The sequence below is a fragment of the Carassius auratus genome, chromosome 22, assembly GCF_003368295.1.
Source record: "Carassius auratus strain Wakin chromosome 22, ASM336829v1, whole genome shotgun sequence".
Taxonomy (NCBI): domain Eukaryota; kingdom Metazoa; phylum Chordata; class Actinopteri; order Cypriniformes; family Cyprinidae; genus Carassius; species Carassius auratus.
In genome coordinates, this window is record NC_039264.1 from 6,828,819 (window position 1) to 6,841,063 (window position 12,245).

The 12,245-nt window shown below is 38.4% G+C and overlaps 1 protein-coding gene across 1 annotated transcript; it reads left to right on the top strand.

Annotated features, from left to right (window-relative positions):
• The first annotated feature begins 6,341 nt into the window (after window positions 1-6,341).
• On the top strand, window positions 6,342-9,323 carry LOC113040791 (gastrula zinc finger protein XlCGF8.2DB-like). Its single transcript, XM_026199042.1, has 3 exons — window positions 6,342-6,369; window positions 6,765-6,919; window positions 7,005-9,323. Exons 1-3 carry the CDS (start codon window positions 6,342-6,344, stop codon window positions 7,842-7,844), a joined length of 1,023 nt encoding a protein of 340 aa, XP_026054827.1. The 3' UTR covers window positions 7,845-9,323.
• Window positions 9,324-12,245: the final 2,922 nt, after the last annotated feature.

A 12,245-nucleotide genomic window follows, 5' to 3' on the forward strand; every position in this document is an offset into this window, starting at 1 on the left:
CTAGTGTGCAGACTACTGAATTAGTGTACTGAACTAGTGTGCTGACTACTGAACTAGTGTGCTGACTACTGAACTAGTGTACTGAACTACTGTGCTGACTACTGAACTGGTGTGCTGAACTAGTGTGCTGACTACTGAACTAGTGTGCTGACTACTGAACTTTTGTACTGAACTAGTGTGCTGACTACTGAACTAGTGTGCTGACTACTGAACTTTTGTACTGAACTAGTGTGCTGACTACTGAACTTTTGTACTGAACTAGTGTGCTGACTACTGAACTAGTGTGCAGACTACTGAATTAGTGTACTGAACTAGTGTGCTGACTACTGAACTAGTGTGCTGACTACTGAACTTTTGTACTGAACTAGTGTGCTGACTACTGAACTTTTGTACTGAACTAGTGTGCTGACTACTGAACTAGTGTGCTGACTACTGAACTTTTGTACTGATCTAGTGTGCTGACTACTGAACTAGTGTGCTGACTAATGAACTTTTGTACTGAACTAGTGGTCTATAGCACGAGGCTCAGTTTTACTCGGGTAACTGTTAAGTTCACGTTTAGTTGGGAAAGAAGATTTATATCGAGCTTTGTGAGCCCACTGATCCTGATCTAAACCAGGCTGGCTTTATCAGGTTTTATCAACTCAAAACTTGCTCTGCAACTGAGTTTGTTCATCTCACCTCATGCTACAGACCACAGGGAGCTGATTGAGTGATTTAGTTTGATTTACGTTTCTGTCTGTTAATTATTCTCATCTTAATCACACAGATAAACTCTGAGATCCTCAAGACACTGTTATAAAGATGGAGTTTATTAAAGAGGAGAGTGAAGACATGAAGATTGAAGAAGCTTTCAAACATGAAGATACTGTGAAACAAACAGAGATGGTGTTTATTAAAGAGGAGAGTGAAGAAGACATGACGAATGAAGTCAAACATGAAGATGAGGAACTAACAGGTCAGTTTCATCAGTCATTCTGAGAAGAAAACTTAATTAATTTTGTTGTTGTTTGTCACGTTTTCGTATGACGTAATGTAAGCTGACAGTATTCAAAACTTCACTGTACAGCTGAGAGGACAATGTTTGTCTAGTCTGTTACAGGTGAATGGCAGGGTTGAGGTCTGTCTGTAGTTGATCAGTTCTCTTGGGTCAGTCTGTAGGGTATAGTTGCGCTGAATTTCACACCGTTGTCCATCGTGCTCGAGAGCAGAGATGATAAATTCTCTCTACGAATGCTGGAAAGGCCACAATATGACATTTCAAATAAGTAAATAACTTTTTATACTTCACTTAAAATGTCTATTACAAATGAAGTACTGAATTATAAAAAAGTTTACGTTGCGTTTACTATCGTCCGTCCAACTCTGATTAAACATTTGGATTTTCTTGTATGCTGATTATAAAGAAATAATAATATTAATATGATCTGTCATTTGGGAGAGAGATCTAGATCAATGTTTTGAGCATAATATTAAATATAAATCACACATCCATACAAACCCATAACACTAAGCCACAAAACCCATTTTATATATTCTTTCTCAAGTTCATAAATCATTAACTGGTGTACCGGAAAGACCAATTGTTGCAGGAATAAAATCATTAACTGAACCAAAAATTTGTGGAAATTCCATCATATTTACAAGACATGAGCCATTTTATAAATCTTTTATCATCTACAATTACCTGATGAAGAAACATATTTATTTACTATAGTTAGTTCTTAAGAATAAGATGCATTTGTTCTAATAGAACAGACTTTGATATGAGTCAAGGAAACTGTAAGACACATTTTTAACAGGAGGATATAAAAGACAATGGCTGGGTTTGGCCTTAGAAAAATACATTATCTGCATGATCTTTCAATCAATAATTCTGGAGAAAAACACATCAATCAGTAGGGATCTCACAAACATTATTAAAAAACCTTTTATATCTTAAGCACAGATGAAAAATGTAAATGTACTGTGTCTTTTCCGACGGCGTCGAAAGCGTCGTATTATATTGTACTCTCTTTATCTCTCTCTATATAAATATATACACCCCAAGCAATAAAAAATTATAAAACGTCCTCATTCAAAATTTACCATCTGTTCCTGTTTCCACTGACACTGCGAACCATGCAACTTTTTTATTTTATTTTTATAATCTTTTAAATATGTATTATATAAAATAGGCTAAAGTTAAATAGCTCTGCCTTAATTTTTTAATTTCTGTACAAAGAGGTCACGCAGTGACGTATCGGTCCTCGACTGGTACCACATCTTCACGTGATGCGAATTCGCAGGTCAGAGTTCACCAAACTTGAACTTTGGAACGCAGTGAAATGCAAAATTTTTTGTCTGATGCATTCACATGCGTATGAATGTAAGTCAATGGAACGAAAAGTGCAGTGTGACCGCCCCATAAGGCTTTAAAGCAGATCAGAAAAATGTATTTTTGTGATTGTGGATAAGTGCAGTCTCCCGTGAGAGTAACTCTACCATTGAGTCAACACTGATGTTAATGTTTGTCGCAGTATATTGACTCCATGGCTCCAGAACTGCAGCTGATATAATCTGTGCTGGACCACAATACAAGGATATTTCTTTAATCCGCAAATGTCTCCACTATCTGCTTTTGGTGTTGGGCAATATACTTATCATCAGCCTGTGAGATCACAGATACACAATATTATCATGCTAATTTATTTGTTTACCTACTTTGTCTAATTGCTGAATAGTGAACCAACTCCAGTATATGGCTAAAAGCAGCCTGACTTAATTTGTCTAACATAACTTAATAGAAACATCACAAGTTACTAATTATAAAGCTTAGTTATACAAAAAGCAGCTACAGAAAACGAGCGAAGAACATTACATTACTAAAGAACATCCTGAGTGTAGTGGGAGTATCATAGACTAAAATAATCAAGTTCAAGTTGAGCTTCATTGTCTTTCATCTACATGTGTGGACATACAGTGGAGCGACATGTTGTGTCTCACAGGACCACGGTGATACATAAATACAGACAACAGTGACGTAAAACAGTATAAACCTATACACAACTAACCTACTGACAGATTTTGACTATAGATATACTATATTTAAATGTTTACCTATGCATAGACTGTAAAGGATAAAAATATAGACTAATGACGAATGCTTCCCATTGGCACGGTTCAACTTTATTACGGTTCGGTTTGTTTGACGGTTTAGAGTCATGGTACAGTTCGGTATGTGCTATGTTTATGGAAAAACTATACTTTCTAATAAAAATACAATAGATTAAAGATACAAACAATAAACAGTGATTTTCATATTTTTTTATTGGTAGGTCCAGCATGAGTTTTTAGGTACAGAAATTGAATAAAGTAATCAAATGTAAAACAGCATTGAATATTGGACTGTATAAATTAAAGATTATTGTTTATTAAAGTTACAAAAGCTTTTTAATCAAGAGCAGTGAGTGATTTCTTTGTTGTTGCTGTTAGATTAATATAAAGACTGTCACTTTAAGAGAATGCACTGATACAGTAGCCTGCCTTCAGCCGGCTATGACTGCTGTAGGATACTTACCAAGAAGGGCATTGGCATCATTTTTGTGTGAATTTGTCCATTTAAACACAATACTTCAGAGAGATCTTAATTTGTGCACGCGTTTTTGACACACAAATCTTCACACTTTACATGTTTAAACTGGCAAAGCTTAAATGCGTTTAGTTTAAACACAGATATCGACGTGTGCTGTTCTGGTCTCATCTGTGCGCACGCTATCAGCACCCGGATGATGATGGAATAAATGACTGCTCATAATCCGGCATACATTCACATTGAACAAGAGTGCAATGTTTTTTTTTTCATCTCTCATCACTGTTGTTGTAATGTCTGGGAAGCCAGAGTGTGCATCCATCAACAGAAACATATATTCAACGAACCCAGTTTGTTTTACGTGCTATTTATATCAAACCATATTACAGGTGCTTTGTCAGATCCCAGATCCCAGTGCGTGCTGAACCGTGTGAGGAGAACCCAACGGTTTGCTTGTTTTCAGCGAACCGTCCAACCCCTATACTGTACATGTGCAAAGAGAAACATCAGAAGTCAAGGAGCTGGCTGGAGAACAGTGCAACATTATTCGTTCTGCACGAGCATCTAAACACATATTTGAGTATTTTGTGGGATTATTTATACACAGCAGTGTGTGTGAAGTGTCTAGTGTGCATAGATAATTGCACAAGAAGAAGAAGAAAAAAACAGATGTTTCAGACAGTTTTCAGTGATGTGGTAAGGTTGGGGATGTGTGGGGGTGTAGGAGGTGAGATAGTCCATGTTTCAGGTGGAGGGGGGTTGTGTGGGGTTTCAGAGGAGGGTGGTGTGGTTTGAGTCCTGGGCTCTCACATACTGGGGGATAAAGCTGTGGATCAGTCTGGTGGAGTGGGATCTGATGCTCCTGTACTGTCTTCCTGATGGTAGCAGCTGGAGGAGACTGTGGGAGGGATGGGTGGGGTCCTTCATGATACGGTTGGATTTGCTGGAGCATTGTGTGAGGAAAATGTCCAGGATGGAGGGCAGAGGGGCACCAATGATTTTTGCAGCTGTGTTCACTGTCCACTGGAGGGTCTTACGGTCTGCTGCACTACAGTTCCTGTACCAGACAGTGACTCTATGGTTCCTCTGTAGAAAGTGGTGAGGATGGGTGGAGGGAGACTTGCTCTTTTCAGCCGGTGAAGAAAGTGTAGGTGCTGTTGTGTCTTCTTGGAGAGTGACATGGTGTTGGTGTTCCAGGTGAGATCCTCAGTGATGTGCACCCCCAGGAATTTAGTTCTGCTGACTCTCTCCACAGTCGAGCTGTTGAAGGTCAGTGGAGGGTGGTCAACAGAGATTCTCCTGAAGTCCATCACAACCTCCTTTGTCTTCTCCACATTTAGGGACAGGTTGTTAGTTCCACACCATTCAGCTAGTGCCACTTCCTCTCTGTAGTGTGTTTCATCGTTGTTGCTGTTTAGATCTACCACAGTTGTTTCATCTGCAAACTCTATGATGTTGTTGGAGCTGAACTTGGCAGTGCAGTCGTGGGTCATTAGCGTGAAGAGCAGCGGGCTGAGCACACAGCCTTGTGGGGCACCTGTGCTCAGTGTGGAAGTGCTCGAGGTGTTGTGGCCGACATGGACTGACTGAGGTCTTTCAGTTAGAAAGTCCAGGATCTAATTACAGAGGGAATTGTTAAGGCCCAGTAGGTTTAGTTTATTAATGAGCTGTTGTGGGATTATTGTGTTGAATTGTGTAGCATTCTGACATAGGAGTCTTTATCCTCTAGGTGGGTAAGAGCCAGGGGGAGGGTGGAGGAAATTGTCTGTAGAGCGGTTTGGATGGCATACAAACTGGAGTGTATTGGGAGGCTGGTTTTGATGTTGTGCATGACTAACCTCTCAAATTACATCATCATGATTGGAGTCAGTGGCACACGCGCAAAGTGAGAGCGAGAGAGAGAGTCTTACATACATGCAGAATTGACGCGCTACATGTATGCGCTAAACGATTCTTTGTTGTATTTTCCTGTAAAAATAACAGAGTTCCTTAGTAGGGGGCGGAACTAATGCGCAACCGGCAATCTCATTGGCTGGTGCTCACCTACTGAGCAATTCAGTTTGACTGAATGCAGAAAACCTGATTAATATTCATGAATCCATTACTGTTGTAAATTTTAATTTATGCGTTTAGCAGACGCTTTTATCCAAAGCAACTTAAATTGAATTCAGGCTAAAAAAATTTTAACCTAACACGCGTTCCCTGGGAATCGAATCCACAGAAGCACTAAATGATCAACAAAGCACCACCATCAGTCCTAAATTCAGTTAAAATGTCTTTGCATTCATACCTGGTTACCAAATTTCTATCATTATATAATACTTGATTATTCAGATATCATATTAAAATTCTTGACTGACTGATGTTAACAGTGTACTGTCAGGCAGTAAAAAGCTGTGCCATTTTAAAAACATATACAGTGTGTGTGTGTGTGTGTGTGTGTGTTCCTGTACCTCAAGTGGTAGAGCATTTTGTTGTCAATCGCAAGGTTGGGGTATTGATTCCTCGGGAACACATGATAGAGATTGTAAAGGTAAAGATTGATAGCCTGAATGCACTGTAAGTCTCTTCGGATAAAAGCTTATGCTAAATGTATAAATTGAATTGTAATCAATATATATATATATATATTAGTATATTAGTATATTTACTAGCCAATGGCGATTCAATTGCCAAGGTGTCTGTAGACTCGTTATATTTATCTTTTAAATATAATTTAAAAAATACCCCCTTAATATTGTGGCAGTTTTTTTTCTTTGTGGTATCGAAAATGGTATCAAACATCGATATTTTTCAAGGTATCATATCAAAGTTTGAAATTCCAGTATCGTGACTTCCTTACGTCGCCTGGAGACAGACAGAGCGCCTGGTCATTGGGAGGTATGGGCAGTTTTGTGCAGGTGTGTCATTCTGCGTTTCAAACCGTGAATAAAAGTGGTTGAGTGTATCCGGGAGAGATGTGTAATTATCACAGGCCTGTGGCGGGGGCTTGTAGTCTGTGATGGTCTGGTGAGTTTCACCACGTCTGGGTTGTTATGCTGATGTGTTTGCTGCAAAGTGTTTTGGTTTTAAGATTAGTGGATGTAGGAGCTAGCATACATGTTGTTGGATTTGATGGTTTACATCTTTTCCATGTCTGTAGTTTTGTACAAATAAACTAATGTTGACTTGTTTTTGTTTCTTCTCACTCTAGACCTGATGGCTCTAAAAGAGGAGAGTCAAGAACTGAATGAAATGGAAGAGAATAATCATGATGAGAAATATCATGATTTAATGACTGGGGAAAAATCTCTTATTTCCTCACAGACCTGTGAAACAGAAACTAGGAACCAGAAAGTCCCGAAGAGAGTACATACTAAAGCAAGACCTTTCACCTGTCAACAATGTGGGAAGAGTTTTGCTCTGAAGGGAACTCTTAACATTCACATGAAAGTACACACCTTACTCCTGTCAACAGTGTGGAAAAAGGTTTGCACTAAAAGGAGGTTTTAAAAATCACTTGAGAGTTCACACTGGAGAGAAGCCTTTCACCTGTCAACAGTGTGGGAGGAGTTTTGCTCTAAAAAGAAATCTGAATAGCCACATGAGAGTTCACACGAGAAAGAGCTTCACCTGCCAACAGTGTGGAAAAGGTTTCAGTAAGAAACAAAACCTTGAAATCCACTTAAAAATTCACGCAGGAGAGAAGCCGTTCAACTGCCCTCGGTGTGAGAAGAGCTTTGAACACAAAAAAAACCTGAGTATCCACATGAGAACTCACACCGGAGAGAAGCGTTTCACCTGCAAACTGTGTGAGAAGAGCTTCACACGAAACGAAACTTTTAAGGGTCACATGGCAGTTCACAAGGGAGAGAGTCCCTTTGAGTGTGATAACTGTGGAAAGAGCTTCAGATATAAAAGAAACCTTAATCATCACATGAGGATTCACTCTGGAGAGAACTGTTTAGATGTCACTGACAGGAATCACCGTAACAATCGAGTACATCGCTCCGCGGAGAGGCGTCACACATGCCCTCACTGTGAAAAGAGTTTCATACAAAGAGCAAAGCTGGAGGAGCACATCAGAATACACACTGGAGAGAAGCCGTTCACCTGTCCTCAGTGTGGAAAGAGCTTCACGATCAAAGGAAACCTTAGGATTCATATCAGAATACACACTGGAGAGAAACCTTACAAGTGTCCTCAGTGTGGAAAGAGCTTCACCTATCACACAGACCTGAAACGACATGTGCAAACTCATTCTGGAGAGATACTTCTGATTCCCAATGTGTGACAAGAGCTTTAGAAAAAAAAGACAATAGGAAATGTTACTCTTTGAGAATACAGTGTTACTTTCACACACCACAGCTGCAAGCTTCATCTGATTTAACTTTTGACTACTTTATTATTATTATTAGTGTGTCCTTTTCCTATTTATTCTTCACCTGACCATCTTCTTTGCTGTAGTTTCAAATATTAATCAGACACCCTTTAATAAACACACTGAGAGCCAGGACACTCAGATCAGACCGACATGACCTAAAGTATGTAGAGAGATCTTCCACTACTCAATTCTCTCTTAAACAGACACACACTGCTATAGGAAACACATCTTTCTATAACCTTCCTATCATCATAACCCCAGGTCATGATGTATGATCACTATCCTCTTGTATATGGTCTTGTGTATTGTAAACTGTTTAATGTGTGCTTTTGATAGAACTACTCGTTCATGTGGTCTTACCTATGCCATGTTTAGTATCTGTGAATTTGTCTTTTGATTAACTATATGTTGGTAAATATGCAACATATTAGTGTTCTAAGAATCTTAAATGGTTTGTGTATCAATACCCAATCCAGTTACTTATGCAGATTACCATATTCTGATACAAAGAGTCGTAAACTTTCCCTCCAGAAGAGCAAGTCACCATTGGCTCTTTCCCTCTGAGAGCTGTGACCTCCACAGAACTTACCTCACTTCAGCTTTTAGTCTCCTCATTCATCTTCTGTTACTAGATCCCAGAGCCGGCACCACCGCACCTGACTGCCTTCACACACAGTTTTAGCTTCTTTTAGAGTCTGAGATGATGAGGATGTGAGCTAGAACTCTCCTGGAAACCTTAAGTGTGCCAGGCCTTGACTTTCCATTCAACAAAGCTGCTCTAATCTCAGTCCTCGAATCACTAAGCTCTTCTTCACTTCCAACCGGGGAAGAAGCTCCCAATCACCATCGAGTCGGGACATCTTTGGTATTCATCACTCTTCAATTCAGGAAGAACATCATCACAAGTCCACATGTTTTAAACCATCCGAGACTTTCATCCGAGACTGCATCCGCACACTGGTCAATGACCAAGACAATGCAAGTTTGTACATTTAACCAAATTAAACAGAGGTTTAGTATAAGTTATAGACCCCTTTATAATATCATTATGCGTTTGTTGAAAATGAAGCATTCCCTCTAAGAAACAACGTGATGAAGCCATCTGGACCATGGACAAGGGCAAGGCACAGTACAGCTGAAGTGCGGATTGCAGATGCAGAAGACAAGAACCACAGTGTAGTACCCAGGGCTTGGAGAAAAGATAGAGAACTTCCTTCTGTGCCAGTCAGCAATGCACAGAATACCACAACCACTACCAAAAATACAATCAAGTCAAGCTGAAGGCATACTTTCTGTCATGCTGGATCTGTTTCCTGGGAGAAATTGTTTTTTATTTAAAAATGGACATCACTTAATAAATGTGTTCATTTAGAGTGTGTTAATACCTAAATGCAGTGCTGATATTTTGTCTTATGCAATTCTTTTAAAGGCCAGAGTGTTGGTGTGACTACATTAGGCAATAGTTCCAAAACCCATCAGTAGACAGGTTATTCTTTATGCTTTAGTATTGTTGTACATCTATATCACATCAAAATCACAGGAATTAGATTTTTCTGCATCAATCAGGAAATTGTGATGTTACTCATCTTAGTTTATTGACTAGTGTTCCTGTGGGTCAAGAGGTCGAGCATTATGTTAGCAAGCACAAGGTTGTGGGTTCGATTCCCAGGGAATGCATGTTAGCCTGAATGCACTAAGTCACTTTGGATAAAAGCGTCTGTTAAATGTAAAATGTAATGCCTAAGTAAATAATGCACTAAATGTAACTTGTGAAATGTTTACCCAAGCATTTGCAAACTTCTTGGTGCCGTAATTATTAGCTACCTGAAACTCCTAGGTGAAGCAGCAAGGCGTCTTCAGGCTCAAACAGTTCTCCATTAGGTTGAAGTGAGTATGCAATATGGCAAGTGCTCTGAAAACTTTCACATGTCCTATAATTGGTATTGCTTTAAAAACAGTGAAAAGGTATGTAAATCCCCACCAATTACACAAAAATGAAGCACATAGCGAATATTCCTGTTGTATAGTTCAACACAGTCTCACACCTATTCGTCACTGCCGTTTGGTCATTTCCCCCTCACGTCCATTAGTCGACGTTTAGGGTACCCCCTATTCATCGCTTGACAACTTAGAGGGGGTCGTCCGATATTTGAATGCAAATCCCTCATCTTTGGATTTTGACGAACCTGGGTTATCCATCTAGCAGTTTTCCTGCGCTGGAAAGTATGTTTCCAGGCGATTAATTTTAATGCTGCTAATTGTGTATGTTGCAGTAGCATGCGGCGCAAATACTGTTAATATCATTAATTGGTGCAGTGACCATATATTTTATTGTAAGAATCCCCGGTCTAAATCGGAATCATGGCTTGTTTCTTTTTTAATATAATTTTGGGCTACATTAAAACGGTATAATTGCAGGACTGCATATTTGCTGTAGGCTTAAACATGCCTTCATTTAAGTGGGATATTTTATAATTGTTGATGGTATTTCTATTTGCAATGGCTTATAGTGAGCCTACAACTTTGCTTTTTTTGCGACAAAAATAAAAACAATATTTTAAAAAGAATAGCCTACTTTTATAGACCTTTCATCTCAATACTAATTATGAATTTTTGATAAATTAAATAGCCTGCTGCAGAAATGTTTATATTACTTAATATGGACATATCCTTTGGCAAAGAGATGGATGCATTCTGGGACGTGATGTGTTAAAATGTAATGGCTGACATATAACCTTGTTTCCTTAGACATTTCCGCTGACCCCTTTAAAATTTTGAGCAAGGATATAAAATATTAATACTGTACATTTTCATTATGATTTATATTTTGGCGCAGTTTTGTGCAGCGCGTCACTGTGCGCGACCATCACAGAAACCATTGCCCAGCGCGATTCCACCACGGTAAGGCCGGGCATACACTGTGCGATTTTCATCCGATTTTGAGCCGAATTCTGACTCGTGCGACTCTTTTTCGGGTCGGGCCGAATTTCAGCATTTTCGTGCGTCGTTTGTCGTGCAGTGTTCGTGCAGTGTACAAGGATAAACGAGAGGCAATAAGCCTCTCCCGACCGGCAATCGGTTGGTCGGATGGATTTCTTTTTTTTTTTTTTTTTTTTTTTTTTTTTTTTTTATTGAAGATATAAAGATTTACAAACAAACATGGCTGCATAAAGTCAGTTTCTTCATAATAGGATACAGAAAATATATAGCCTGAGGGAGCAGCTCTTAATACAAACAGGAAAATATATAGTCTTAGTAACAAAAATAAAAAGATTTATAAAAATAAAAATAAAAAAATAAAAATAAAAGGAGATTACAATACATACATGACATAAGGGGAGAATTCAGTCATTACTCATCTATCAACCTCAGTTGGGAAGTGTTTTAGGGTATCAAATATTTTTTGTGCTTTAGGACCTTTCAAGATTTTTAAAGATTTCACATATAGTTTAAATTCATTTAAAAAAACAACAAATTTGGGAGAAGATTTCACAATTCTACATTTGTGAATGAAGAATTTAGCTAGACATACGATTGTATTAATACAGAGCTCATCATTCTTGTTTTTCAAAATCAATCCAAACGTTATGTTATCACTAGAGAAAGAGGTTGGGAATGAAGACATCTGTTGCTTAACCCATTTATATATCTCACACCAAAATGTCTGAATCACATTACATGAGAAAAACACATGGTCCGTAGTTTCAACATCATTTTCACAGAATGTACATGTATTATCCTCTATACCAAAGCGAATATTCAGTAAATCTTTAGAGGGGTAAATATTATTCATTACTTTGAAGTGTGTTTCTTTCACTTTGGGAGGTATAGGGAGAGTTAAATACATTGTTCTTAGTTTAATGATTGAATCTTTATCAAATTTTTGTAGGATGTTATTTTTATTTTGGCTTTCAGGGTAAAGATAATCAATAAAACATTTTCTAACAAAGTGGTTAGTGCATTTTTTATCCAGAATATAGATCCCTTGAATTGATAGTGGGGCCAATTGTGGTTGTATCGTATAATGTGTCAAAATGCTTCTTGTTAGAAGTATAAAAGCTTGGGGTAGTGCTTTATTTAATGTAAAAAAAATCAGATTTTGAGGGTTTGAAATTATGTTTGATGCAAAATTGTTCATAATTAAAAAATTGTCCGTTGGTATCCATTAAGTCGGCCATGGACCATATGTTTCTCCCATACCAATCCTCAAAGAACAGAGATCGGTTACGGTGCAAAATATACCTGTTGTTCCAGAGAACAGATGTATGGGGTGAAAAGTTATGTACGTATAACATTTTCCAATACAAGAGT

Excerpts from the sequence above, each read along its gene's own strand:
- LOC113040791 (XM_026199042.1), top strand. The coding sequence starts at position 6,342 with ATGGTATCAAACATCGATATTTTTCAAG. Across the intron at positions 6,370-6,764 it reads AAACATCGATATTTTTCAAG|ACCTGATGGCTCTAAAAGAG; the intron begins GTATCATATCAA and ends TTCTCACTCTAG. Across the intron at positions 6,920-7,004 it reads ACCAGAAAGTCCCGAAGAGA|TACACACCTTACTCCTGTCA; the intron begins GTACATACTAAA and ends TTCACATGAAAG.